Below are 25995 nucleotides of genomic sequence, written 5' to 3'. Positions count from 1 at the left end.
ATTTAATAACTTTTTCTTTTCCAGATACTTTTCTATGTAAAGTCTTCTATTCTCTTTCTTTTTTTTTTTTATAATTTTATTATATCATTGTGATTTACCAAGTTGTTCATAGTACAGTTGTTTCAGGCATTAAATGTTCAAACACCAATCCTATTACCAGTGTGGCTTTCCCTTCACCTGTGTCTCAATTTCCCACCCACAACCATGGCCTGCCTTGCAGGCACAAATTTACAGTATATTGTTTGTTACAACACGAAGGCAAATGGAACTATCAAAACTTAGCTCAAAAAGGGTCAATTTAAAATAATTGTTCTATCTCTCCATCGTGTTACTAAAGTCAACATCTCAGGATTTGCTGGGCTGCGGTTGGTTCTAGTTGAGCTTTCCATATTGCTGTTTAGGTTCATCGAGGTTGGTAGATAACTATGTAACTTTCCCATCAGATTTCCTGTGATTACAACTGGGCAGACACTACTTTAAAATTTTGAGGTGTCCCGGATCTATAGATCTGAAACAAATTTGGTGGTCTGGCAATTTAATAAGGTTAAGTGGCCGAGGGGGGGCCATTTCTGTCAGAGTATAGCGTGTAGTGTTGTCTGCTGTGGTTCATACAGAAAGGGAAATATGCCGCTACCTCTTCTGAGAACGCCACAGAGGTGTCAACCCAGACCTGACTACTGAGAAATATGGGCAGCCATTATTTTCCTTTGCAGCCTGGTAGAGAAGCCAGGCCAATTTCCTTCTGGGAAGATGCTAAGTGTAGGTAGAGGCTGCTCGGTTTTCCAAAGGTGGAAGGGTAGGTGTAGGAGAGCTAGGTCCAATCTCATTCTGAAAATTCCCCCAGAGTTTTCAGTATTGTAGTCTGGTCCCACCTCTATTCTTCTTAGAGCCTTTGTTCTCCCAGTGAGATTCCTGCCTTTCTCGCTTCAGTAATTTTAAAGTTACTCAGATTCTCTGAAGTTACTCTATCATCTTCATTATTTAAGATCCTAGGTCATTTCTGCAGATACCCCCGCTGGATGAGTTAACCCCTTATGTGCCTTGTGTCTGATCTTTGAGGAGCTTGCCTTCCTCCTGTGGTTTTTTCATGTCTTCTGAAATTTCTTAGCTGATGAAAGTTCTCCGACAGATCAGTTCTGCTTATGTCTTTGTGGCACCTTTAGGGTTCAGTTGGTCTCTGATCACTACTCTGTTCTACTTTATTGGTTTAAAATTTCCTGAACATATAAGTGCCAATGGAGGATTTTAGTTTTCTCATGTTTAGTGTGTTTCCCCATATGAGGCCCATGCCTGCTTACCACTCCCTGTATTATAAATAGATAATGGCTCAGTCCTCTAATCACACACCAGGCGCCTCAGAGGCTTCCAGGATTCAGCCAAGAACTCACTTGCAGCCTCAGAGCCCAAGTGGTTGGTTGCCTTGTCTCCTCTCATTGGCACAAAAACTCTGCCTTATGTTTCCAGAAGATTTAGTGTATTTTCTATTACAGACACACTTGCTTGTTATAAAAAGCTTTCTTTCCCACCCTAAGGTTCCCCATTGGCCACAGAAAACTATTGTAAACTTCTAGAATTTTTTTTTTTGCACACCTAATAAATGTGCTGCAAGGTCAAGAAATTAGCTCAAAGGGCTAGAGCTCATATCCGGCATGTGGAAGCCCCAGCATCACAGGCCTCCAGCACCACTGCTTTGCTAGGCTGAGCTTTCCCATATGGCCATGCCATGCAATACTGGGAGTGACCCCAGGCATAAATTATTAAAATAAAATTAACATATTCTTTGGTGGGATACTATCTATCATAAATTCCTTAGTGGCCCCACTGAATTTGGAGAAAATGTACTGTCAGGATGTTCATAAATGATGAATTATTTTCCTATAAACAATGTGAATCATCCACTGTTTCCTCATACACTTCACCTGTATGTTTTATCAACTGTAAACATTTCACCAACATAATAATGGAGAACTAATATCTCCTGTTTTTCTTTTTCCTGTGGTTTTTTATTTTTCAATCTGATTTGCTGTAACTGCAAGTAAGGATAAGAACATTTTCACATTCAGTGGCTTTTCAGATGTTCTTTCCTCTTGGCTTTCTTTTTATGATATGTCACAATTCTAATTTATTTATAAGATTTTACCTTTACTTAAAAATATTACTAGTATCATAAATTTATATATTATATATATTTACCTACACAAAAATTTTGTATTATTCATGTTAAATGAATTCTTGGCTATAAAGGAACTCCTTATCTGGGTATTTTTTGGGGGAGAGGGGTGACTCCTAATCAGTGCCCAGGAGGTCCAGGGGCCCCACCAGCAATTCTCCACCTACCAGACCACCTTGTCTAGTTCAGTTCAAGGGCCTGAGGAGTGATGTTGCTCAGGCTTTGCAGTGCTTGGCAATATTTGGGTCACCCTAGCAATGCTGAGGGCCTCCAGGAATGCATTCAGTTATCTGCAACACTTGGGATCATATGGTACCAGAAATTGAATCCTAGGTGGCATGAAATCCTTCCCACTCTATCTGAACTACCTGAGTTTTTTGGGAGATTGCTTGCTTGGGGGCCACACCCAGCAATGCTCAGGGGTTATTCCTATCTCTCCATTTAGGAATTACTCTTGGTGGTACTCAGGGGACCATATAGGATGCCAGGTATTGAACCACATGCATTGGAAGTAACAATATTAACATCAATCATATTGATGATGTATCGTTGGTATATTGATTATACTTATTATATTGGGGCTGGAGTGATAGCACAGTGGGTAGGATATTTGCCTTGCAAACATAGGGTCCTCTGAGCCTACCAGGAGTGATTTCTGAGTGCAGAACCAGGGGTAATCACTGAGCATTTTGGTGTGACCCAAAAACCAAAAACAACAACAAAAAACACCACTGGTTATATGACTACTTAATACTCTTGAAGTTGCTCTTGAGTCAGTTTGGTTGGTTTTCTGAAATGCAATGAAAATCAATTACAAGATAAAAAGATTTATTTAAATACATTTAATTGAATCATCATGAAATACAAGTTGTTCATAATTTTTTGTCATACAATGTCAAACACCCATCCCTTTACCAGTGCACATTTCCCACCACCAATGTCCCCAGTTTCCCGCCAACCCTCCCATCTGCCTATCTTTGTGGAAGACATTTTTCTTCTTTCTTTTATCTCTCTCTTGCTCTCATTCAGTCTTTTGTTTTCTGTTGCAAGTCAGCCCTTGATGGGGTTGACTGATGGAGGGATGGAGGATGAGGTCTTTCCTCTCCAGCTCGGAGCAAGCGTCTGCCACACTGTCCAGCGACGGTTCTGAGGTGAAATGGTGGGTAAACAGCTCGCAGTCAGGCTGGCTTGTGGAAATATTAGCTTTATTCGGTGGACAAGACTCAGCATAAGTTCCAGCCAAAAGCCCTCACCTTCCACAGACCCTTGTTTTTATCCCCCAGAATCAGGTACCACCCAATGGTGGGATCAGATACCACCCAATGGTGGGAGCAGAATCAGGTACCACCGTAGGGTGGGGGCAGAATGCCAGGTCACACCCTAGGGTAGGGCACAATCATGATCAGGTTAGGGTCAGTAACATAATAATCCCCTAAAATATTTACATACACAACAGTTTTCGACATTGTGGTTGGCAATATTGTTACTGTAAGGTATCGTGCATATCACTTTATCTTTTAAGCACGTGTCCAGAGTGATCATTTCCCATTATCATTGTCATCACGGTCTCTTCTCTGCCCTAACTGCACTCCCTCACAATCTGGCAAGTTTCCTACCATGGACCAGTCCTCCTAGTTTTCATCTCTATTGTTTTTGTGTATTATTACCATACTATCTTTTTTTTCTTTTAATCCCACAAATGAGTGCAATCATTCTATGTATATCCTTCCTCTGACTCATTTTGCTCAGCATAATACTATCCATCCCTACCTATATATAAGCAGATGTTCTGACTTTATTTTTCCTAACAGCTTTGTATTATCCCTTGTGTAGATATTCCACAGTTTCTTTATCCACTTATTTGATTTTGGACATGTGGGTTGTTTCTATATTCTAACTATTGTGAATAGTGCTACAATGAACTTAGAAATGCAGATGCCTTTTCAGTATTGTGTTTCTGAGTCCCTGGGAAATAGGTCATCTGGGAGCACAATTTCAAGTTTTTGAGGAATATCTATATTGTTTTCCAGAAATTGATGGCATTTTCACCAGCAGTGAATGAGAGTCCCTTTCTCCCCACATCCGTGCCAGCACTGGTTGTTCTTGTTCTTTTTGATATTTACTAGTTTCTATGATGTTAAAAAGGAAATTTCTTTTAAAATGTGCTAAGAATTTCACATGATTGGTGCTGGAGAGACAGTATAATTGGTAGTACAGCAATGTGTTTCATCCCCAGCAGCAAAAAGAAGAATGAAAATATCAAAGGGCCATAGAGGTCTTGTGTAATAACAACAGACATTGGTAGAGACTGGGAGAGGAACCCGGGGTCATAAGTGAAGGAAAGAGTGAGAAGGAGCTGGCTTTCCTCCCAAGGAACTGGATGCTGAATGCATAGAGGGAAAAAAGAAGATGAGGAATTCTGAAGGTTTTTTTTTTTTTAGCCAAGCAATTGTATGAATAATAGTGACATGTGTGAAGCTGGAAAAGGAACATTTCAGAGGGATTGGGCAGAAATCAAGAGCTTGACTACTCTTTTAAATTTTGTGGGAATTTATAAACTGCTTTAGCATTTTTATAGTGTTACTGCTTTCCTTTTATACTCTCCTGTCACAAATGGAATATAAAGTTGAAAGCAATGCAAACACTTTAGAAATATGAAACAGAAAATTGCAAGCTCCTGCTCTATAGTTAATTAATAACTAATGCATCATCTCTAACATTGCGTTTAAGTCATTGGTTGACTTGCATTAGCATTAGTCTGTTTTTAAATTTTTTATTTGTCATAAAAATTTTAATTCAGTCATATATTATGCATAATCTTCAGCACATATTCTCTTCATGTTGGTATATATTCTTTTTATGGTTGCTGAGTATTTTATTATGTTAATTCACTCTGATTTATTTATTGTTCCTCCATGGGTAGGTTCCTGATTTTAAAATACTTTTTTGATGGGGAGGGCTGGGAGAATTGAGCCACATCCAGCAAGGTTCAGGACTTATTCCTGGCTCTGCATTCAGGGATCATTCATTTCAATGCTTGGGGACCATTTGATATGCTGGGGAGCAAATCAGGCTTGGCTTTGTGTAAGGCAAACACCCTACCCACTATCTCTTCAACCCCCTAATTTAAAAATATTTAATGTGATAAGATGTTCAAATTCTCATTTTGCTGAGGGTTTTTGGTGTTTTGTTTGTTTGTTTGTTTGTTTTGGGGCCACACCCGGTGGTGCTCAGGAATTACTCCTGGCTCTGCGCTTAGAAATCGCTTCTGGCAGGCACAGGGAACCATATGGGATGCTGGGGAATGAACATGGGTCCGTCCTGGTCGTCTGAGTGCAAGGCAAACACCCTACCACTGTGCTATCGCTCTGATCCATGCTTCGAGTTTTTTGGTTGTTTTTTTGTTTTGTTTTGTTTTGTTTTTTGGTTTTTGGTTTTGGGGCCACACCAGCATTGCTCAGGGGTTACTCCTGGCTGTCTGCTCAGAAATAGCTCCTGGCAGGCACAGGGAACCATATGGGACACTGGGATTCGAACCAACCACCTTTGGTCCTGGATCGGCTGCTTGCTAGGCAAACGACGCTGTGCTATCTCTCCGGGCCCATGCTTTGAGTTTTTTAAATTAAGAATGGCTACTGATTTTTTCTGAATGCTTTCTTGGCATCTGTCAAAAGAATCAGTTCCTTTTATTTTTATTTGCCTTTACTCTAATTTGTGTGTTGCATCTCACAGCTCTAGTGTTCCTTGCACTGTATTGTGTTTATTTTTGTCTAGTGCCACTGAACTTTATGTTTACTCTGTTGCTATTGTGGTCAGAGATGGCTCTCAGATTCTTGCCCCATTAAATGTCCTCTCCTCTTGAGTCCAGCAGACCAGTGAATAGGGAAGGACATTACTGCCACGGTCAGGTGATATGGCAGCATGGTCTTTGCAGATACAGTCAAGGTCATCACACAGGTGACCAAGTTCAACAAAAGATAGCATCTCTGGGTGGGGCTGAGAGGATCACATACATCCTCCAGTCAGGCTCTAGAGAGAGAAGAGACAGAAATCTGGAGGCACAGATCCTTGAAGGCAGAGCTAGGAGTAACCCCTGAGCATTGCCAGGTGTGATCCAAAAATCAAAATAAAGAAATATGGAGACTCAGAGGCATTCCTAGACTAGCTTTGCTGGCGCAGACTGCTGTGTAGTGGAGCGGACCGCATGCAGAAAGCAGGCAGGGGTAGGTAGGCTCTTGAAGTTGAAAGCCACTCCCAGCCATGAGCCAGAAAAAAACAAAAACAAACAAACAAAAAATAGGGACTATAGGTTCACAACCAAAGGGAGCAGTGGTTTCCCAACAAGTTGAATGTGTGCTTGGATTTAGTCCCCACGCCTCAGAGGAGCAAGCAGCTCTTCCTGACTCCTGCATTTAGCTCTGGGATCCCCCAGAGCAGAGCTCAGCTAAACTAAGCCTGGACCTCTCACCCACAGCAATGACCTTTTTCTTCTCAGAACCTTCAGAAGTGCTCACCACCACCCACACTAGCACCATGTCTTTTGTCATAGTCTGTTTTTTTATTTTTGGTTTTTGGGTCACAACCGGCAGTGCTCAGGGATTACTCCTGGCTCTGTGCTCAGAAATTGCCCTGGCAGGCATGGGGGACTATGTGGGATGCCGGGATTCAAGCCACCATCCTTCTGCATGCAAGGCAAACATCTTACCTCCATGCTATCTTTCTGGCCCCCATGAGAGTTCTAAGTTGTTTCCTCCCTTTTATTGATTTGTGCTGCTGGGGTTTGAGTCTAGGGTCTCCCATGTGCAAGGCAAGCTCTGTGCTGAGGGTCAAAAACTCACTGCAGTTATTCAGATTTTCCTCTGTCATCCTCTCTGCCAAGTTTTTGGCAATAGGGGCTTTGTATGTTCTTTGCTTCCCCAACTGTCATTACTGTGAACATTAAGTATTATGTGTTGGAAGGGATATTGCAGTTACATTTATGTTTATGAACCCTAAAAGTGGAAGATTATCTTGGATTCTCAGGCAGGCACCAGCCGGGGGAAATGCCAGGACATCTCAGAGAAATGCAGCAAAAGTCAGAGCTTCAAAGCAGGACAAGAATACATTGCTGGCTTTGAGGATGGAGAGGCCAAGCAGACCCAGAAAGATGAAAATACATCCAGCCGACAGCTAGAAGCAAAGCTCACTATCAGTCTTTTTCTAGGAACTGAATTCTTCCATCTTGATGGAGCACAGGAGTGGATCCTGTCTCCAAACCTCCAGATGATAGTTCAGGGCAGCTGATACCTTGACTTTGGCCTGAAGCCTGGAGCAGAGCAATCCACAGTTCCTGCTGAGCTTCAGCCTCACAGAATCACATGTTCTGTAGCCAGTGTCATCTTAGGCTGCTTAATTTATGGTCAGTTTGTTCCAACAATGCAGAGAATGAATAAACTACCTCATGTTCAGTCAGTCCCCAAAAGGTAACAAAACTGCAGTGTGTTTAGAGAGGTGGTTTTGTTTTAGTTTTAGTTTAATTTTGTTTTGTTTATTTTCTTTTTTGGCCACTCCTGGTGGTGTTGGGGGGCTACACTTCAGGTTCACTCCTGACAGTGGGGATCATGTGGCAGTGCACAGGATCAAATCCAGGGATCCCGCTTGCTCCAGCCCATTGCACCCGCCCCCTAGATCACCAGGTGATTCTGTTTGATAGAGGGAGGACACAAAACTAATATGAAGCCCTCCTGGGCAGGGCAGGAAATCAAAAGATTATATTGAGGGCCATAGCAATAGAACAGCAGGTAGGGCATTTGCCTTGCATGCGGCTGATCTGGGTTCAATCCCCAGCACCTCATATGGTCTCCCGAGCCTGCCAGTAGTAATTTCTGGGCACAAAGCCAGGTGTACCTCCTCAAAAAAAAAAAACTATATTTAACCCTAAAAAAGAGCAGCACATGCTTCTTAGAATCACGACATTCAAAGGGAAATAGCTGAAAGGAGGGAAAGCATTTGCCACTGAAGAGTGGGAAGCAGGGCATGTTCAGGTGAAAACGTGCTTTCTCACACACAGATTCCCTGCAGCCCACCTGTAGGGGTCCTGGGCAGATGTGGGAGGGCTGCCCCTTGCTCCTAGGCTGGTGGCAGCTGCTCTTCTTCCCACCCCAGGGTGGAGGAGAGCAACAACAAACTGCTGGAGTCAGAGCGAAAGCTGCAGGAGGAGCGGCAGCGTGCAGTGGTGCTGGAACAGCACCTAGAGAAGTTGCGCCTGGAGCCTGGGAGGACATCAGGGCCACAGAGAACCGCTCCCAGGAATAAGACAGGTAGGGGCTGGGCTGCACGGGATATAGTGGCAGGTTATAGTGGAACAGCCAGTGGAAGAACCAGTTGGTCCCAGCACAGAGGACATAGCTAACTGTGCTGCCATCAATGAAAAGCCCCACCTGGCCTGCCACATGAGTGTTCTTCAGCTTTGGACTCTTAGAACCAAGAGCCCCAGAACATCACTGGCACAAGCGGTCCTGGCCCTGCCCACTCAGGAGCTCAAAGCAGAGAGAAGATGGCCTGAGGACTCCTGCGCACTCTCCCCTCACGCGCTCCTGAGCTGCTGGGGAGGCCAGAGCAGAGCGAATCTTGTCTGCACCTGAGCTTGTGCCCTGTCCACGACCTTGGGCCCAGGCTCCTCTCTCCGCCTATGCTCAGCAGTGACCCCTTCTTGCTGTGGGTGGCTGTGTCCACCTGGAGCAAGCTGGGCTGCTGTTGCTTCTCGGAGCCTGACCCTAAGGTCACCAGTGCCACTTTGCTTCCATCCGACTGGCTGCTCCTGCCCCAGGGCCATATCCAACTGTAGAGGACTGTGGGAAAAACCTGGGTTTTTGACCCTGCTATTTTTGGGTAGCAGAATATGGGCATGGGCTCTGGGGTGACTAGTTCAAAATAAACTTTCAGTGTATCCCCAGCCTAACTCCTCCAGGCTCTGGAGCGGGAGCGCTGCTTGTCACTGGGCACCCCAGGACCTCCTCCACCCCAGCAAAGACACTCAGTCTTTTGTTTACAGCCTCCAAAGAAGGGGGCATGCCCTTCTTGCTCCTCCCACCAGCAAGCAGGGACTCAAGATAACTTTCTTTTTTATTTTTCTTTTCTTTCATTTTTGATTTTGCTCTGTGCCCAGTGATGCTCAGAAATGACTACTGGCAGTGCTTGTGGGACCATATAGGGTGCCAGGGATTGAACCCAGGTTGGCTGCATGCAAGACAAACTCCCTACCTGTTGTCCCATCTCTCCAACTCCTCAGGAGGGTTTTCTGGGAGCTTTTGAGAATCCAGGCTGAAGCGTCCCAGAAATTGGTCTGTTAGGTGACCTCCTGTGGCCAACCAGGTTCAGAGCTGAGCCCAGGCATGTCAGAGAGCACCACTCTGGTCCTGTAGACCCAGGGCAGAGCTGCCATGTCTATGTAGCCTCTGTAACATCAGGAGAGCATTGTCCTTTTCTGGGGGAACAGAGCACCCTGTCACTTGGCTATGGAGTTGGGTTCTTTGTAGCTATTTCACCCATGGGTGAAAGGCACATAAACCTAGAAGCTAGGAAGAGCCAGGACAGGTCAGATGGAGGCCACGGGGAGAGGTGGAAGCTGAGGAGCTAAAAGCGCTATTATCTAGGGAGTAACACTGGAAGGACGGTAGACACCTGAGCCCAGGGGTAGTGGGAGCAGATACCTGGGGAAGAATGAGTGTAAAAGTCCTGAGGGCAGGCTCATTGGGAGGGGCCAAGCTAGGAGAGAGGAGCCTGAGGCACGGGGGGGGGGGGGGGGTTTCCTCACCACACAGCCCTACCTGCAGATGGACCCCACAGCAACCTTTAGACCCTGCGATGTTCACACACATGCCAGAGTGCTGAGCCGATTGGCAGGTGGATCAGGGAAGAGAGTTTGGATGCAGCCATGGCCGCCTGATGACAGAACGGGGCCCCTGCTCCCCCACAGGTCAGCCAGCCACTAGCAGCAAGCACAACCCGAATGGGAGCGAGAGGAAGGAGCCCTCCCTGGCCCAGCTGTCTGCTGTGCCAATGGAGTCTCAGCTGGAGGAGCTGGCCACCAGGTGCGCGCCTGCCCCATCCGTCGTCCCCCTTAGCACCCAGGGGAAAGACACACTATATGCATCTCCCTTCTGCTTTCATTTCTCTGGGAGATGAGAGACAGGCTGATTCCAGCCCTGCCATTTAGCACCTCAGAGGGAGGGGAGGCCCACTAGTCCCAAGAAAGATTTCACTGAGCTGGTCGCTGCATCCACTCCCTCCTCAGCTAAGTTAAGCTAAGCCTTCACCCAACCTTGACACCCTTCTGATTTTGTTCCTGTTTTACTGGTTGGGCCCCCAGTCTCATGCCATGACCCACCCATTTGCATGCTTTTCACCTGGTGACTCCACCAGCAGTGCTGGGCTACTCACAGTGGTGCTCAGGAGACCACGTGGTACCTGTGATCAAATACCAGTGTCTATATCTGCCAGGCTTTGCTGAAGCCAGCTAAGCTGACTCCCTGACCGTGCTGAGAACCTCTTTAAGGTCAGATGTAGTTACTGCACTTAGAGTTCAGGAACTTAAGAGTTCAGGACTCATCCACAAGCAAGATGGCACAGAGAGCAGCTCACGTAGTATTCTTGCAGGGGTCTGTGGGAGGAGGGGATGGAGGGTCCGAGAGAACCTGGAGCCTCAAGCTTATCCAAAGGCCACTTCCTGTATGAGGTTCTCGTCCCCCACGCACATGCCCCCGCCAGTTCGGTTCACTGACCACTGTCTCTTATGCTCCAGGCTGGCTATCCAAGTAGAGGAGAATGAAATGCTGAGGACAACCTTGGGCAACACCCTGCAGGGGAAGGAGGAGGACATCCGGATGTACCATGAGACCCTGGGCCAAGTGAAAGGGGTCTTCTTGCAAGCCCTGCGGCAGCAGAAGGTGGACAAGCGCTAGGCTGGCAAGTCTGGAATAGGCCTGAGAGTCTGCAGCTCCAAGGACATCGTGTGCACCAGAAGCCAACCAGCCCAGGGTCTCCAGCTCAGTGTCGTTTCTGAGAAAAGGCTCCTCAAGTGAGCTGACATCTCAGGCTAAGGCCAATCCAGGATGGAGCCCTGGAGGAAACTCCCAATGGAGACTTGGCCTGTCAGGCAGGGCATCCACCAGCATGGACTGAAAGGGCCCTCAACAGCTCACTGCCCTACCCTCGGGCCTGGCGGGGGTTGCGTGCCACACATGGCTCTACTCTCACAAGGGAGCCATCGGTGCTAGGGCTAGGAGTACTCTTGGGTTTCCAGCCCCCACTACCATTCTCTCTGTGCTCAGACCCACCCTCAGGGCCAGACTTAGGGCCTCTTTGCTCCCAGCCCCCTGTCAGCCCCTTTCCTCAGAGACTGACCCTTCCACCTGTAATAATAATGATCATTCTCATGATTACCAAAGCTCTCAGCCAGTGAACTCTGCTGTGGGGACCCCACCCCATGGCACCCTCCCATCAGACAGGATTGGCACCCTGTTTCACAGATGCAGAAACTGAGGTTCACCTCAAAAGCTGTGGTCCTCTGATCTCCATACGGCAGTGGGCAGCGCTACCCAGCCTTGCCCCTGCCAGCTGCTCCAAAGGTACCTCCATATCTTCCACATGGCTACAACTGGTGGCAGAGGAGGGCTGCACTGCTGCTCTGGGCAGGAGAATCTTGAGAGCCCCTTCCTGACTGTACCCAGAGCTGAGCTGAGTAGGCGACTGACTCTGGAGAACCCCAAACCCCCCTCATCAATTTTGCTGTCAGCCTGTGGCTCCAGGAGCCACCCATATACACACGCCCCAACCCAAGACACCTGTGCACACACACTAGCACTCAGCTGATGGGGGGTCCTGGCCCCCTCCAGATAGCACCCCCCCACTGCAGGCTTATTCTTGGGTTCATGCATGTGGGTATGTGTATGGTCAGAGACTGAGGGTATGTGCACTGTGAGGACCCCTTACTTCAGGGGAGCCCCTACCAAGCATCCTAGGCTCCATGTGCTCAGGCAGGTCTATGAAGGGACTTGATGTTGGCTATCCCAGTTAGGGATCCCTGTGGCCCCACAGAGTTAAAATCCCTTCTGGAGATGCCCCAGCCTGGTGCAGGGAAGCTTAAGCAATTAAATGGCTATGGAGCCTGATGGTTCTTGGGGTTGGACAAGGTTTTCTCTGAAGCCTGGTGAAGGGGAAAGGGCCAGCAGGGCAGAGCCAGCCCAAGGCATGGTGGGGTGATGGGAAGGACAGGCGAAAAGGGACACCCTCTCCTACAGGCCCCAGAGCCTCAGAGGGTGGCCTAAGTGTATGGGTTCAGGCTCAGGACCCCATGCAGCCCCAGGGGCCAGGCAGGAGGTCTTCCTTGAGGTAGCTGGGCCAGTAAGGATTCCCTAGGGCAGGTGGTATGGGGGTCTCCAGTTCAGGGCTGGCTCCATCTGAATGGGGCAAGGTCTCAGGTCCCAGAGTCTGAAGCAGTGATGGGGGGGGGGGGTACTAGGGACAAATCTCTTCTTGCTTGAGTCCTGGGCTTCTTATTCCCTTACCCCAGACCTCTTCTGTAAAATGGGGACAGTCCAGGTGCTTGAAGGCTCAGGCATTATCCTTTTTGCTTTCTGTGAAGAGTCACATGTCCCATAATGGATCTTTCCAGCGAGACTGAAGTCCTGGGGAAACAGCAGAGCAACTCCTGCTCAAGCGTTTAGGTTCCCCACCCCCATCGCACCCCCACCTCCACCTCCACCCAGCCCTTGCTCAGACCATGCTTAGGGAAGCATTTCTATCTGTAGTCTATGGGCAACCTCGAGAGCTTGCTGTGGAGTTGTGTATCAAGGTCAGCACACAACTTAGAATGGGTCTAAGCCCATTTCCCAAGGACCATCTCCCTCCTGGAGCCAGGACTTAGCTCTAGCCAGGCACAAGCCAGAGCCCCAGCAAAGCAGCAAGTGCTCAGTGAACAGGGTCTCTCAGTGTCACCCTGTCAGCTCAGCAGGACCAGCTGGAGAGAGTGACAGGGTGAGGGTCCCACAGCCTCTTCTTTGTTGGGGGTGGTGGTTCCAGAAGGTCCTATGGAGTAGGCAGGTGGGGATAGGGAGAGCACTCCAGCACAGATGAAAGGCAGCACCTTCCACCTTCCCTACTTCAACTCCCAGGTGCTCTATCCAGAACTGGGGGCATATGAGGGAGCCATCTGCCCTCCTTCAGCAAATCCTGGAAGCCCTGGAGCTGCTGGGAGCAGAATTTTATAGGGAGGAGCTGCAAAGGAGCCACAATTGGGGAAGCTCTAAGCAGCACTCTAGTCCTAAGGCAGACAGGACTCTACAGAGGACTAAGAGGCCCTGGCCTGGGGGTGCCAGGAGTCAAGGGCAGGAGGAGAGGCCTCTGGTGGGGCCTCACGTGAGATACCTTGGCTGCAACCGAGGCAGGTGCTGCTGTCCAGGTGCTCAGGTTCCAGCACTGACAGGTGAGACCTGGTTGAGCCGTGGGCGTGGCTTGGCACTGTCCCCAGGAACTGGGGGCAATGACAGCTGACCTGGGCAAGATTGCACCCTAGCCCCAGCTTGTTTGATTCCCTAGCACACTTTTTCCCCCACAGGATCTCTCCCTGCTTCCAGGAGCCCGGGGCAGAGTGGCCTGCAGGAGGCTCATTCTCTGGGTCCTCGGCTTTCATTGGTCAGAACCAGAACCCATGGCAACCTGACAGTGAAGTCTGCCCACTCCTTCTCCACTGATGCTGCTTCCCCTACAGTCCTGGAGCCTTCTGGTGCGCGTGCTTGCACACACACACACACACACACACACACACACACACACACACACACCACCCACATATATACAGCATGCACTCACACGCACAAGCCACCCACAGCACACAGCCCCACAAGCTAGCTCAGTGATACACAAATAGGTAATATCTCCTGTGTTTTTCAAGCAATAGCAAGGGAGAGCAGTTCAGGGACTCAGGCTAAAGAGAATCTCTCACCTCATGCCTTGTCTTTCCCAGCAGACCTCGCAGCTGAGCCCAAGTCCTGGTGCTGAGCTTAGCCTCAGCAGCTTCCTGCCCCCAGTTTCATAGGATGGTCATGTCAGGTGTGCCTCTCTACCACTAAGCCAGCTCCACATCCTAGGGACCTCCTAAGTGCCCCCTCCTGCCACTCCCTCTGCCCTGCTCCCTGCCAGCCTCTGCTGGGTGCCTTCTCCCAGGAACACCTGTGGGTATGAGCCCTGTCTCTGGGTCTCAGGCTTGAAGGGTCCACAGTACTTCCACTGCTTCTGTCCGTGAGCAGTGCTGCAAATTAGGCCCTTAGCATGAAGGGAGGTGCCATACTGCCCCAAGGGGGGGCGGTCCAGAGATGTCAGTTTGGGAAATGAGGGGTCTGCAGGGCCAAGGGACCCTCCTCAGCTTTGTTGTGCTTCTGTTTACTTTTCTATCAAAGGGGAAAGGAGGGAAACAAACGATCACCCCTCGCCTAAGAGATGTGGAAATATTTCAGTGAAACAACACCCCTGTCTCACTCAGGTCGTGAACTTTCCCCTTCTCTAAAGAACTGTAGCCCAACCTCTGGACTCTGCTCGAGGATCCCTATTTCAGGAAGACCCCCCCCCCCCGTGCCCAGTGTGGCTGGGCACTCCTCTCTAACCCTGGCTGCCTCTGGTACCAGGAACCCCACTGCTGACCCTCCCCCAATCTGGTCTGCACAAGCTTCTTCAGGACCCAGGCCGCCATGCACACAGCATACTAGCAGGGAGCAGCTGCTGGGCATGTGTCAGGCTTCCTCATCCCACCAGCACCTTCCCTACAAGGCAGCATGCAATGTTGGGTTCCCCTTCTCTGGCAGGAAGCACCCCTGCTGGTTCGGAAACTTCCTCTCTGCCCCTCACCTTGGCTGAGTTTATAGCTGGAACTGGGTTCAGTGGAATCTCCAGTCACCCCATTCCTCCCCAGAGACCCCTGTCCACTGAGCATACATGAGCAACCAGGTAGCCTTTATGGGGCAGCTCACTATGGGACAGGGCTGGAACGCAGGGATCCCTTGAGCCGCATGTCTCAAGCCATGTCCGACCCAACTAAGCATCTCAGTTCCCCCACCCCACATTGATGCCTGACCATGATGAGTATGTATATGCATGTATGTGTGACGGTATAAGTGTCCCTGGTGCAAGAGCACGCATATGTATGCATGTATACGTGTGCAAGTGTGCATATGTGGGGTGGACAGGTCAGTAGGGTGATCTAGAAGGCTTCCTGGAAGAGGGAAATCTCCGGCAGCAGCGTGACGGAGGCAAAGGCTCTGTGGGCCAGGGGAGACTCTGGGAGTGGAGCCCAGGTGTCCCTGCGTGAGCCCTGCCCCTGACCACCCCTTCAGCCGGCCCTCCCCACTCCCTACCCCCACCAGCCTCCTGCAGCTCCTGTGGCCAGCAGCACTGCAGCGCTCAGCTCTGCTCCACTCAGCTCCGCTCCGCTCCAGGAAGGCACCTCCTCCCTGCCCTCCTCCCCCTCCTGCTGTCACCACTCACCGTTCAAAGCCTCCAGGGGGTGGGGACCCCAGAGCTAGACTCACCCCACTGTGGCCCCAGAGCCCAGCTGGTCGGACGGACACACAGTTGGACACAGGACCCCGGAGCCCCGAGGTGGGCAGAGTGCCAGGGTCGCTCACAGCCTCCTCAAGGTCAGTGCCAACCTAGGCTGTGGCCACCTGGGGGGCCTAGAGACCTATGGGGTCCACCCAGGTCGCTTTCTCTTATACTTCAGACCCCAAAGTGGGCCTGGTCTTGGGTGGGCCTCCTGCAGGAGGGGCCTGGGAGCTCCATTGTACCCCCATCTGAGCCGTGCCTGGGGTCTCTCAGGAGAGATCTTGGGTTGGGGTCAGCCTCAGCCCTATTCAGCAAAGCTTCACTGGGGACACCCCGCACCGGCCATGAGGAGCTAAAATTGGAAAGTGGCAAGTGGGAGGCAGCTGACAAAGCTATTTCTTGGGCTCTTCTCTGCGCTCTGGTTTCAAGCTCCTGCTCCATTAACCCGATCCTGGGGCCTCCCTCCACTTTCCGGGCCGGTGCCGCACCGCAGCCCTTGGGCCAGAGGGGTCAGTCCAGCAGCTGGAACTGAGCAGGTGCACCAGACAATGCTTTTTGGGCTTGGGGTCTCCCTGCAAACACTCGCTCTTGTGTCAGGTTTGCTGTGTGACCTTGACAGGTCGCTGTCCTTCTCTGGTCTGTGAACCCCTCATCATATAATGGGGAGAGTGCTGATCATGGGGTGAGGGTCCAGGAAACCTGGTTGTGTGCTGGTAAGCAAATTGGGGGTGGGGTATGTCTGGGTGGAGACAAGGCCATGTCAGTCACTTCCTTGTCCAGCCCAGAGAGGGTGACTAGGAATAGTCCTTTATTTGGGCCATTTAATTTTTTTTCATGGGGTCCTCAGAAGATTCTGCGAGGACCAGGTTCTAGCAGGACAGGAAGGACCTCAGTACTAACTGAGGCCCCAGGGATGGTGCAACAGGTTACTGGGGACCAGCTAGTCCCTGACAGTAGGAACTGGGTAGCTACAGGCCAGCACTTTGGACATTGGCCAATACCCTTTTTTTCTTGGGCCTCCTTGTGGTCCCCACGACTTCCTCCAGCTAGGGTCCAGGTCCTGGACCTGCAGAGCAGCAAGGATCAGCTGGTAGGGGACAGGGCCGTGGCAGGCTGGGTCAGTGTCGGGCTGGAGAACAGGCTGCAGACTGGATGCTGAGCTTGCATGGGGCCATGGGGGCCGGAGAAGGAGAGGTAGCTCGGGCAGGGTGTGGGGACTCAGAGGCTAGAGGGGAGAATGGGCTGTGTAAGGAGTCTGTCTAAGACCCAGGACTGGGGAACCTGGGACCAGGAGGAAGACTGGATTTGGAAATGGGGTTTCACCTCTCTTGGCAAGGGCAGTTTGCACAGAGGGTGTAGACTGGTGACCCCAAAAAGTAGGAGGAAGAAATGAAGGTGAGGAAACCTGGCTGAGAGCAAGAAGGAAATTTTCCAAAGCTAGAGAGCACTGAGGATGGGACATGGGGGGTGAGGTGGAATGTGGGGGGGTGAAGGGGATAGGAGTGAATGGGCCTGGTCAGAGTGAAATGGGGGAGAGGAAATAGCAGGGTAAGACACCCAATGAGCAAGAAGACTCTTGTGTGGGAGCCCAGACCCTCAGCAGGACTCACTGTCTCTCTCACCCATTTGTCTCCCCCAGCCCATCCAGGCTATGGGCATCAGGACAGCATTGCCCGTGGCAGAGCTGGGCCTCTACTCCCTGGTACTGAGTGGGGCACTGGCCTATGCTGGTCAGGGCCTGCTGGAGGCTTCACAAGGTAACGGCCGGGGCCCCAGGGCCAGGGTGGGGGATCCTGCTGTCCCCTGGAGCCTGTTTCAATAGCAAAGCCAGAAACTTGGAAGCACAGAACAGATTATTTGCTAATCCCTGGGGATCTGGCTGAACAGGTGCCATCAGGGAGAGGCACCAGCTGAGACTTGGACTCAGAACCACTGAGAAAGCCACAAAGACAGACACACAGATGCCCAGGGAGACAGTCAGTGTCTGACCCAGATTCCCAGCAAAATCCAGGGAAAAACAGAGCAGAGAGACTCCCAAACCCACTCCCCTTCATGGTGTGTGTATGTCTGGGCACATGCATATGTGTGTGCTCAGAGAACATGCACCCAAGCCTGTGCTCTGTTTGCAGATGGTGCCCACAGGAAAACCTTCCGGGAGTCTGTGCGGCCTGGCTGGGAGTACATAGGCCGGAAGATGGTATGACGCCATGCCCAGGGCACTTTGCTGGTATAGCTCTCCTTCCCCAGCCTCTCTCTGCTGGCCCTATCTGGGTGCTTCCCCTTGAAGCTGGACACAAGGTGTCTGGACTTAAGCAGGGGCACCTGCGCTCTACACTCTTACCCAGCTCCTCCTGAATCCTTTCAGCAAAGCCAGGTCCACCCCCCACCCCCACCCCCAGCCCTGCTCATTAGAGAATGAATGAGCCATGCTCATTCACTAATGAAGTGCTTCCACTGGGCCTCCAGCACCTTCCTTCCCAGATGTTTGTGTTTGTTTGTTTCCCAGGGCCTCCCACAGGCACCCCTTGTCCTCACCACCTAGCTGCCTGCACTCCCTCAGAGGGAATATGGGAACCTCCAGCTAAGGAGCTGGGTAGGGGTTAAGCCCTGGTCCAATCCAGCCCAAGGACAAGGTCATCCACTCCTCATCTTGCTCAACCTATCTCTGTTCCCTCCAACCACCCAGGATGTGGCTGACTTTGAGTGGGTGATGTGGTTCACTTCATTCCGCAACGTCATCATCTTTGCTCTTTCGGGACATGTGCTATTTGCGAAACTGTGCACCATGATTGCCCCCCAGGTGAGCCAAGATGATCCCATTCCACCCCACCCCCAGTTGAAAGCCAGCCTGGAGTCCCACATCTTCTGCAGGGCACTTATGGACACAATCTTGCCCACAGCTCCGCTCCTGGATGTATGCTGTGTACGGGACCTTGGCTGTGCTGGGCACCATGGGCCCCTGGTACTTGCTGCTGCTGCTCGCACACTGTCTGGGCCTCTACGTGGCCTCCCTCTTAGGCCAGTCCTGGCTCTGTCTTGGTCTGGGCATGGCCAGCCTCGCCTCCTTCAAGATGGACCCCCTCATCTCCTGGCAGGTGTGTGTGCCCTGGAACTGGGCAAAGGGGAGAGTCCAGGGATTGGTGTCCCCAAACCGTTACCTAAACATTTAGTTCACCCAAACCCCCATAAGGGGTATCGTTGTGTACAGCAGGGGCAAGGTTCCCTCTCACCCCCACACTTTGCACTTGTGTCTGCCATGACCTATGTGGGTTGGGTGGGGAACAAGGGCATGAGACAGGCCCTGTGAGAAGGCAGGTGAGTCTCCCGAGAAGGGGGCACCTGGTGAGCCCAAGGCCTGTTCTCTCCCCTCCAGAGCGGGTTTGTAACAGGCACTTTTGATCTCCAAGAGGTGCTGTTCCTGGGCGGTGGCTGCTTCTCTGTCCTGCGTTGTACCAGTTTTGCTCTGGAGAACTGTGCCCGCCCTGGGCACCGCTACTCCCTGGCTGACCTGCTCAAATACAACTTCTACCTGCCCTTCTTCTTCTTCGGGCCCATCATGACCTTCGATCGCTTCCATGCCCAGGTGAGAGTTCCTCTTCACACCGGCCTCCTGCCACTGAGTGGCCCTGCTTAGGCCTCAGGTCCCAGAATGCAGCCCTGCCTCCACCCTCAGACAGAGAAGCAAGCCTTCTTCAGACAGGGCTCCTCCCCCTCTCAAATGGGGCTCCAGAAACAAGATTGGGGGCTAGAGAGGTAGCACAGTGGTAGGGTGTTTGCCTTGCAAGCTGACCCAGGACTTACAGTAGTTTGAATCCCAGCATCCCATATGGTCCCCAGTGCCTGCCAGGAGTGATTTCTGAGCACAGAGCCAGGAGTAACCCTTGAGTGCTGCCAGGTGTGGCTTCCCCCATAAAAACAAAATAAAACAAAATAGAAACAGGATCTCCCTAGACAATTTTTTTTGGGGGGTGGGTCATATGCGGTGGCATTCAGGGGTTATTCCTGACTGCGCTAAAAATTACTCCTGGCAGGCTCAGAAAGCCATATAGGAGGCCAGGGATGGAACCCAAGTTGGCCATGTGCAAGGCAAGTGCCCTACATGCTGTGCAATAGCTCTGGCCCCCTCCCCAGACATTCTTTGAACACTCCACCCACCCCCAATACACACACACTGCCATGGCCTCTGTCCCCACCTCATGCTCCAGATGCCAGGAAGCAGCCAGTCCCAGGCTCCCTACCTCCACTCAGGGCGTGCCTCCCCTCTCAGACCATGGCCTTTTCCAGGTGAGCCAGACAGAGCCTGTGAGGCGTGAGGGGGAGCTGTGGCGCATCAGGGCCCAGGCAGGCCTCAGCGTGGTGTCCATCGTGGCTGTGGACATCTTCTTCCACTTCTTCTACATCCTCACCATCCCCAGCGACCTCAAGTTTGCCAACCGCCTCCCTGACAGTGCCCTTGGTGGGTGCAGCCGGGCCCAGAACAGGGGCCAGGGATATGTTCCCTGATCAGAAAAACCCTCCCTCCTCTGCTCTTCTACGGGGTCCCGGCTGGAAAAACTAGCATCCTAAGAGGTTGCCAGCTCCTAGTCAAGGAGGGGGGATGAGACTTATTCTAGGAAAAGTGTGGAACTTGTCCTGTGAGAGAGAGAGAGGTGTGTGTGTGTGTGTGTGTGTGTGTGTGTGTGTGTGTGTGTGTGTGTGTGTGTATGGCAAAACATGCCCCAGTATCTGCACCAGCTGCTGTTCCTGAGGAGAGGGTGCAGTAATTTGCTTAGAAAAGGGGAGGCTGGCGGCATGACATCACCCCTGGGCAGTGACATCACCCCATTCCCAGCTGGCCTGGCCTACTCGAACCTGGTGTATGATTGGGTGAAAGCGGCTGTTCTCTTCGGCGTGGTCAACACAGTGGCCCGCCTCGACCACCTGGACCCCCCACAGGCTCCCAAGTGCATCACGGCACTCTACCTCTTCTCCGAAACGTGAGTGCCCCTAAAAGCCCACCTTGTCCAGACCAGTGCCAGGCTCCTGTGCCCCACTCCAGCTGGTTCACCCCATCTTCTCTGTTCTCTCCTCACATAGGCACTTTGACCGCGGTATCAATGACTGGCTTTGCAAGTGAGTAGGGGGCAAGGTGGGGGAAGTGGCAACCATGATGGCAGGTGTCTGAGCAGGGCACATTTCATAAGACAGTCCTGGCTGGAGGAAAAGACAGGGTAGTAAGGAGGGTCAGGCAGAGGTCGGGGGAAGACCTTGAAGTCTGGTGTTTGGTGTGGTAAAATGTTCCTTGAAGTCAGTGGAGAAGGGTGAGAACAGGGTGAAAGTGGAAGGCCCCCATCTTTGAGGGGGTTTGAATAAGGAAGGGCTAAGTGTGAAACTGCCTGGAGACATCCAGAGGGAGGGTCAGGGGTTGGGTTTTGTCCAAGACTTCAGGTTTGAGGTGTCTACAGGGCTGATGGCATGTGAGCATGGTAGATGGTCTAGGTCTCAAAAATGGAAACAAGTCAAGGAAAGTCAAGGGAGAAGAAAAGTGGCTGCCCAGATGGGTCCTGCAGTGACTATGGGGGTGATTAAAGGGTAGGAGAAGTCACCAGAGGAACAAGAGAAAAGTCCAGGTCACAGGACACTCTGGGGGCATTGAGAAGGTCCCTGGAGCCAGAGAGGAATCCATTCTGGGTCCAGTCTTGCTGAGGGCCCAGGAAGTGATATCTGAGCTTGAGGGCTACTGACATGGAGAGTTTCAGTCTTTCCATGAAGAGGCAGAGCCTGGGAGGAGTGAGGGAAAACAGAGCAACACTAGGGGACCCCTCCCCATGTGGACAACTCCTGAAGAAATAAGTTCTGATGGGAAACACTAGGAGGCAGGAGCAAGAAGGAGTGCAGAGTCATGGTTGGGTATCGAGAGCACTCAAGAGAATGAGACACTAGTGGTACAGGATAGACGGTGAGGAGTGGGCAAAGTAGCTGAGGAGGGGAGAGCAGTGTAGACAAAACTGGCTTTTGTGGAAGAGGTGGAAGAGGAAGGGGAGCCACTGTGGACAGAGTGTGGATGAATGCAGAGGATGAGAACGGCCAGTTTGGACACAGAGGATAAAGGTTAAAGAGGATAAAGCAGCTCTTCTGAAAAGTGAGGGCCAGGGCTCTGTCTGTGGCTCCCAAGTTTTCCCTGCAAGAGAAACAAGGTCACCAGCTTCAGGGTGCAGGGATAGGAGATAGAATCTCTGTGTCCTCCCCCTGCCCCACCCCCCAGTCACACCCTCAATCTTTGGAGGGGACCCTCATGCTGTCACTACTGAAGGTTGTGGGAAGGGGATTGGTCAGAAACCCATCCATCACCAGAGCCAGTGGACAGGGGTGGAGATGGGAGACATTCCACAGCAGGGCTTGGCTCCTTAGGTGTCGGTGAGGAGAAAGTGGATGACTAGGTTCTCCCTCATGGCTGAGAAGAAAGCAGTGAGGGATAGAGGTGTCAGTTATTGGTAATGGTGTGTCAGTAGATATCTGCCTCTGGTGAAGGCAGAGACTCCAAAGAGACACAGAGTTGGAACAGAGTCAGGCAGGGATGTAAGGAGCTTCACATTGTGACAAAGTTAGGGAGTGGCCTGAGGTAGAGGATGGCTAAGGTGAAGTAGAGAAGTCACTAGAAATGAGGTCAAGGATAGGGAGTCATCATTACTCATGGTTCTCCCTGGGTTGCTTTTACAAATATTTATTTATTTATTTTTGGGTTTTGGGTCACACTTGGCGGTGCTCAGGGGTTACTCCTGGCTCTGAGCTCAGAAACCACTTCTGGCAGGCAAGGGGGACCTGGTCCTTCCTGGGTTGGCCATGTGCAAGGCAAATGCCCTAGCGCTGTGCTATTGCTCCTGCCCTGCTTTCACACGTATTTATTAAGCATCTACTCTTTGCCAGGCCTTGCTCTTGGCACTGGGGATACAGCAGCAAACATGGCAAAGACCCTGAACTTGGAGAGCTAATAGTCTTGTGGGGAGCAGCAGAGTAAACACACCCACAAGGGGGGATTTATAAAAACTGAATAGTGTCAAGGAAAAGATTTGGAGCACTGGGCAGACCTGTGTGAGGTGGTATTTGAACTGACACTTGAGGATTCAGGTAAGGAAGCAACTGCAATGGTAGAAATCTGCATGATGGGGGCCGGAGAGATAGCATGGAGGTAAAGTGTTTGCCTTTCATGCAGGAGGTCATCGGTTCAAATCCCGGCGCCCCATATGGTCCCCTGTGCCTGCCAGGAGCAATTTCTGAGCCTGGAGCCAGGAATAACCCCTGAGCACTGCCAGGTGTGACCCAAAAACCAAAAAAAAAAAAAAAAAAAAAAAAAAAAAAAGAAATCTGCATGATGGAAGGACCAAAAAGCCAGTAAGCCTCGAGCATAGGAGATAGTTGTGAGGAGCTCTGGGTTAGAGGCAGACACCAGACAACAGTAGGACAAGGCTTCTGGGGTAGCCTTAGTAAGGAGGAGGCATTTCTTCTAGTCATTGAAAGCTATTGCAGGAGGGGCTGGAGCGATTGCACATCAGCTAGCCATTTGCTTAGCACACAGCCAATCTGGGTTTGATCCCTGGCATCCCATATGACCCCCCAAGCCTGCCAGGAGTGATTTCTGAGCTCAGAGCCAGGAGTAATCCCTGAGAGCCACCAAGGGTGGCCCAAAAACCAAAGGGAAAAAAAAAAGCTATTGTTTGATCCAAGTTGTATCCTCCAAAGATTTGCCTTGATGCAGTGAACCTGAGTTCATCCTTGGCTTCCCATATAGTCCCCTGTGAACCACCAGGTGTAATTCCTGAGTGCAGAATCAGGAGTAACCCCTGAACATTGCTGGGTATGGCCCAAAAACACCCGCCAAGAATAATAACAAACAATAAAAATATGATGCCTCCAACTGCTGTGTGCTAAACAGATAGCAGTGGGATAAAGATGAAGGGGGATAGCCACTAAAGAGCTTTCATTGGGATTAGAGAGACAGTGCAATAGATAAGGTGCCTTCCTTACACAAGGCCCACCTAGTTTCAACCTCTGTCCCCATGTATGTTCTCTAGAGTAACACCCGGAGTGATTCCTTAGTGAAGGAATAGTCAAGAGTAACCCCTGAGTATAGCCAATATGGCGCACACACACACACACACACACACACACACACACACACACACACACACACACACACACACACACACACACACACACACACACACACCTCTGATCATTCTACTGAGAGGAAAGTCTGAACCAAGTGGAAGTGAAGGCAGTGAGCAGGATTCAGGAAAGAGTGGAGCCAGAAGGATTTGGAGGGGGCAGTAGGAGGAACTGAGAAACCAAGGGCTCCTAGACTACAACCAAACTGAACTAGAGGTGAAGCAAGTATGAGCAAGGATGGGGGAGACCATCATGGAAGTGAGAAAGGGCAGAGCCAGGAGCCAGGGTGAAACTGGATTTGAGACACTGTGCAGAACATCAGCACAGACGTCTAAGACTTGAATCTAGATGAGCTCAGTGGGGAGAGGATGACTGCTGAGGGAGTAAAGATGGCACGAGAGAGTACCCCACATCTTGATGCTGGTTAGATGGGGAACTGCCTGAGCCGGGGAGGGTTGAATGTGCCCCAGAAGGCGATTCTGAGCTGGACTGCCCCTATTTCCTCTCCTTTGTCCCTCTTCTTTTCACCCTTCCCCACAGGTATGTATATGACTACATTGGTGGGGAGCACTCAGCTGTGATCCCAGAGCTGGTGGCCTCTGTGGCCACCTTCGCCATCACCACTCTGTGGCTGGGACCTTGTGACATTGTCTACCTGTGGTCACTCCTTAACTGCTTCGGTCTCAATTTTGAGCTCTGGGTGATGAAACTGGCAGAGTGGGGTCCCTTAGCACGAATTGAGGTGAGCAGGAAAGGGCTGGAGTGGGGGGTTGCCAGTAGTGGTGGGGTGTCCTGCTCTCCAGAGAGTCCCAGCCACTCCTGGCCCTTAATTAGAATTTTCTCACCACTCGCCTCCTTTGGTTGGAATCACCTGACTCTCCCCCCTTTCAGCTGAATTGGGACCCCCAGATCTGACTGTGTGGGCCAGGCCCTGTCTAAGGCTCAGCTTCCCTATCTTTACCAATGAGAGACAACTGCATAGTACAGGGTGAAGTACTTGCCTTGCATGTTGCCAACCATGGTTTGATCTACTGCACCACATATGGTCTCTCAAGCCCCACAAGGAGTGATCCCTGAACACAGAGCCAGGAGAAAGCCCTGAGCATTGTTCAGTGTCGCCCCAAACAAAATCCAGTAAGAGAAAGCTGACTTAAGCTTCTCAAAGCTCCAGGCTGAGCTGCAGACTTGGGTACTGAGGTGGCCATGTGGACAAGGGCTATCGTCACCCTCTCCTCCTCCTCTGGGCCCTGTCCATTGCCACTCGCAGGCCTCTCTGTCGGAGCAGATGTCCCGCAGGATCCGGGCCTTCTTTGGGGCCATAAATTTCTGGGCCATCATCATGTATAACCTTGTAAGCCTGAACAGCCTGGAGTTCACTGAGCTGGTTGCCCGCCGCTTGCTACTCACAGGTGAGGGGAAGCAGCTGGGGATCCCAAATGTGCTTGGCATCTGCCTCAAGGGACTGTGTATGACCCTCTGAAAATGTTTCACCCACCGTTGTAGCAGGGAGGGTGAGTCAGGAGGGAGAGAGATGAAGAGAGGTGTTGTGCTCACACCTCATGACTGACTTCCACACAGGGTTCCCCCAGACCACCCTGGCTGTCCTGTTTGTCACGTACTGTGGGGTCCAACTGGTGAAGGAGCGTGAGCGAACCTTGGCCCTGGAGGAGGAGAAGCAGGAAAAAGAGAAGCCGGAATAGGGGAGATGTGGGACAGGGACATGCTCAGCTCCTGGGGAAAAGGTGGGCCCAGACCCAGGCTGCAGAGAATAAAACGTTCCTACCACCTTTTGTTGTTCCCTCTCTCTTCCCTCGGCAGCTGGCCTTAACTGAGCTGGGTACAGAGCTGGAGGTGAGGGACTCAGGAAGAGGGGCAAGCACGGGGCATGCACAGAATGTGGAGAAGACTCCCCTTCTTCTTGGAAAGCAGAGACTGCTGATAGCGACATCCCCATGAGCCTATTACTGAACCCCCAAACTCCCACACATGGTCCCACCCCTTGGCGCCCCTTAGTCGGACCTGAGTCACTTCTCAGAAGGTCTTTTATTCATTTTTTGTTGTTGTTTGTTTTTTGAGCATTTAGTTTTTGGGTCACACCCGGCAGC

The 25995-nt window shown here is 51.0% G+C and overlaps 2 protein-coding genes across 2 annotated transcripts in view; both read left to right on the top strand.

Annotated features, from left to right (window-relative positions):
• Positions 1-11597, top strand: part of CCDC13 (coiled-coil domain containing 13) — a 42453-nt gene extending 30856 nt beyond the window's left edge. The window contains exons 13-15 of the mRNA XM_049781658.1: positions 8315-8469; positions 10128-10242; positions 10953-11597. Coding sequence (XP_049637615.1) covers positions 8315-8469; positions 10128-10242; positions 10953-11112 — 430 coding nt within the window. The 3' untranslated portion in view covers positions 11113-11597. The remainder of the gene's footprint in view (positions 1-8314; positions 8470-10127; positions 10243-10952) is intronic.
• A 3967-nt stretch (positions 11598-15564) lies between these two features.
• HHATL (hedgehog acyltransferase like) lies at positions 15565-25671 on the top strand. Its single transcript, XM_049781764.1, has 12 exons — positions 15565-15840; positions 17385-17502; positions 17875-17942; positions 18432-18545; positions 18646-18840; positions 19119-19328; positions 20030-20201; positions 20577-20721; positions 20822-20857; positions 24431-24632; positions 25158-25299; positions 25469-25671. Exons 2-12 carry the CDS (start codon positions 17397-17399, stop codon positions 25588-25590), a joined length of 1512 nt encoding a protein of 503 aa, XP_049637721.1. The 5' UTR covers positions 15565-15840; positions 17385-17396; the 3' UTR covers positions 25591-25671.
• Positions 25672-25995: the final 324 nt, after the last annotated feature.

The sequence above is a fragment of the Suncus etruscus genome, chromosome 10, assembly GCF_024139225.1.
Source record: "Suncus etruscus isolate mSunEtr1 chromosome 10, mSunEtr1.pri.cur, whole genome shotgun sequence".
Taxonomy (NCBI): Eukaryota; Metazoa; Chordata; class Mammalia; order Eulipotyphla; family Soricidae; genus Suncus; species Suncus etruscus.
The sequence above is the reverse complement of the archived record's forward strand: the minus strand, read 5'-3'. Positions and strand labels throughout refer to the sequence as shown.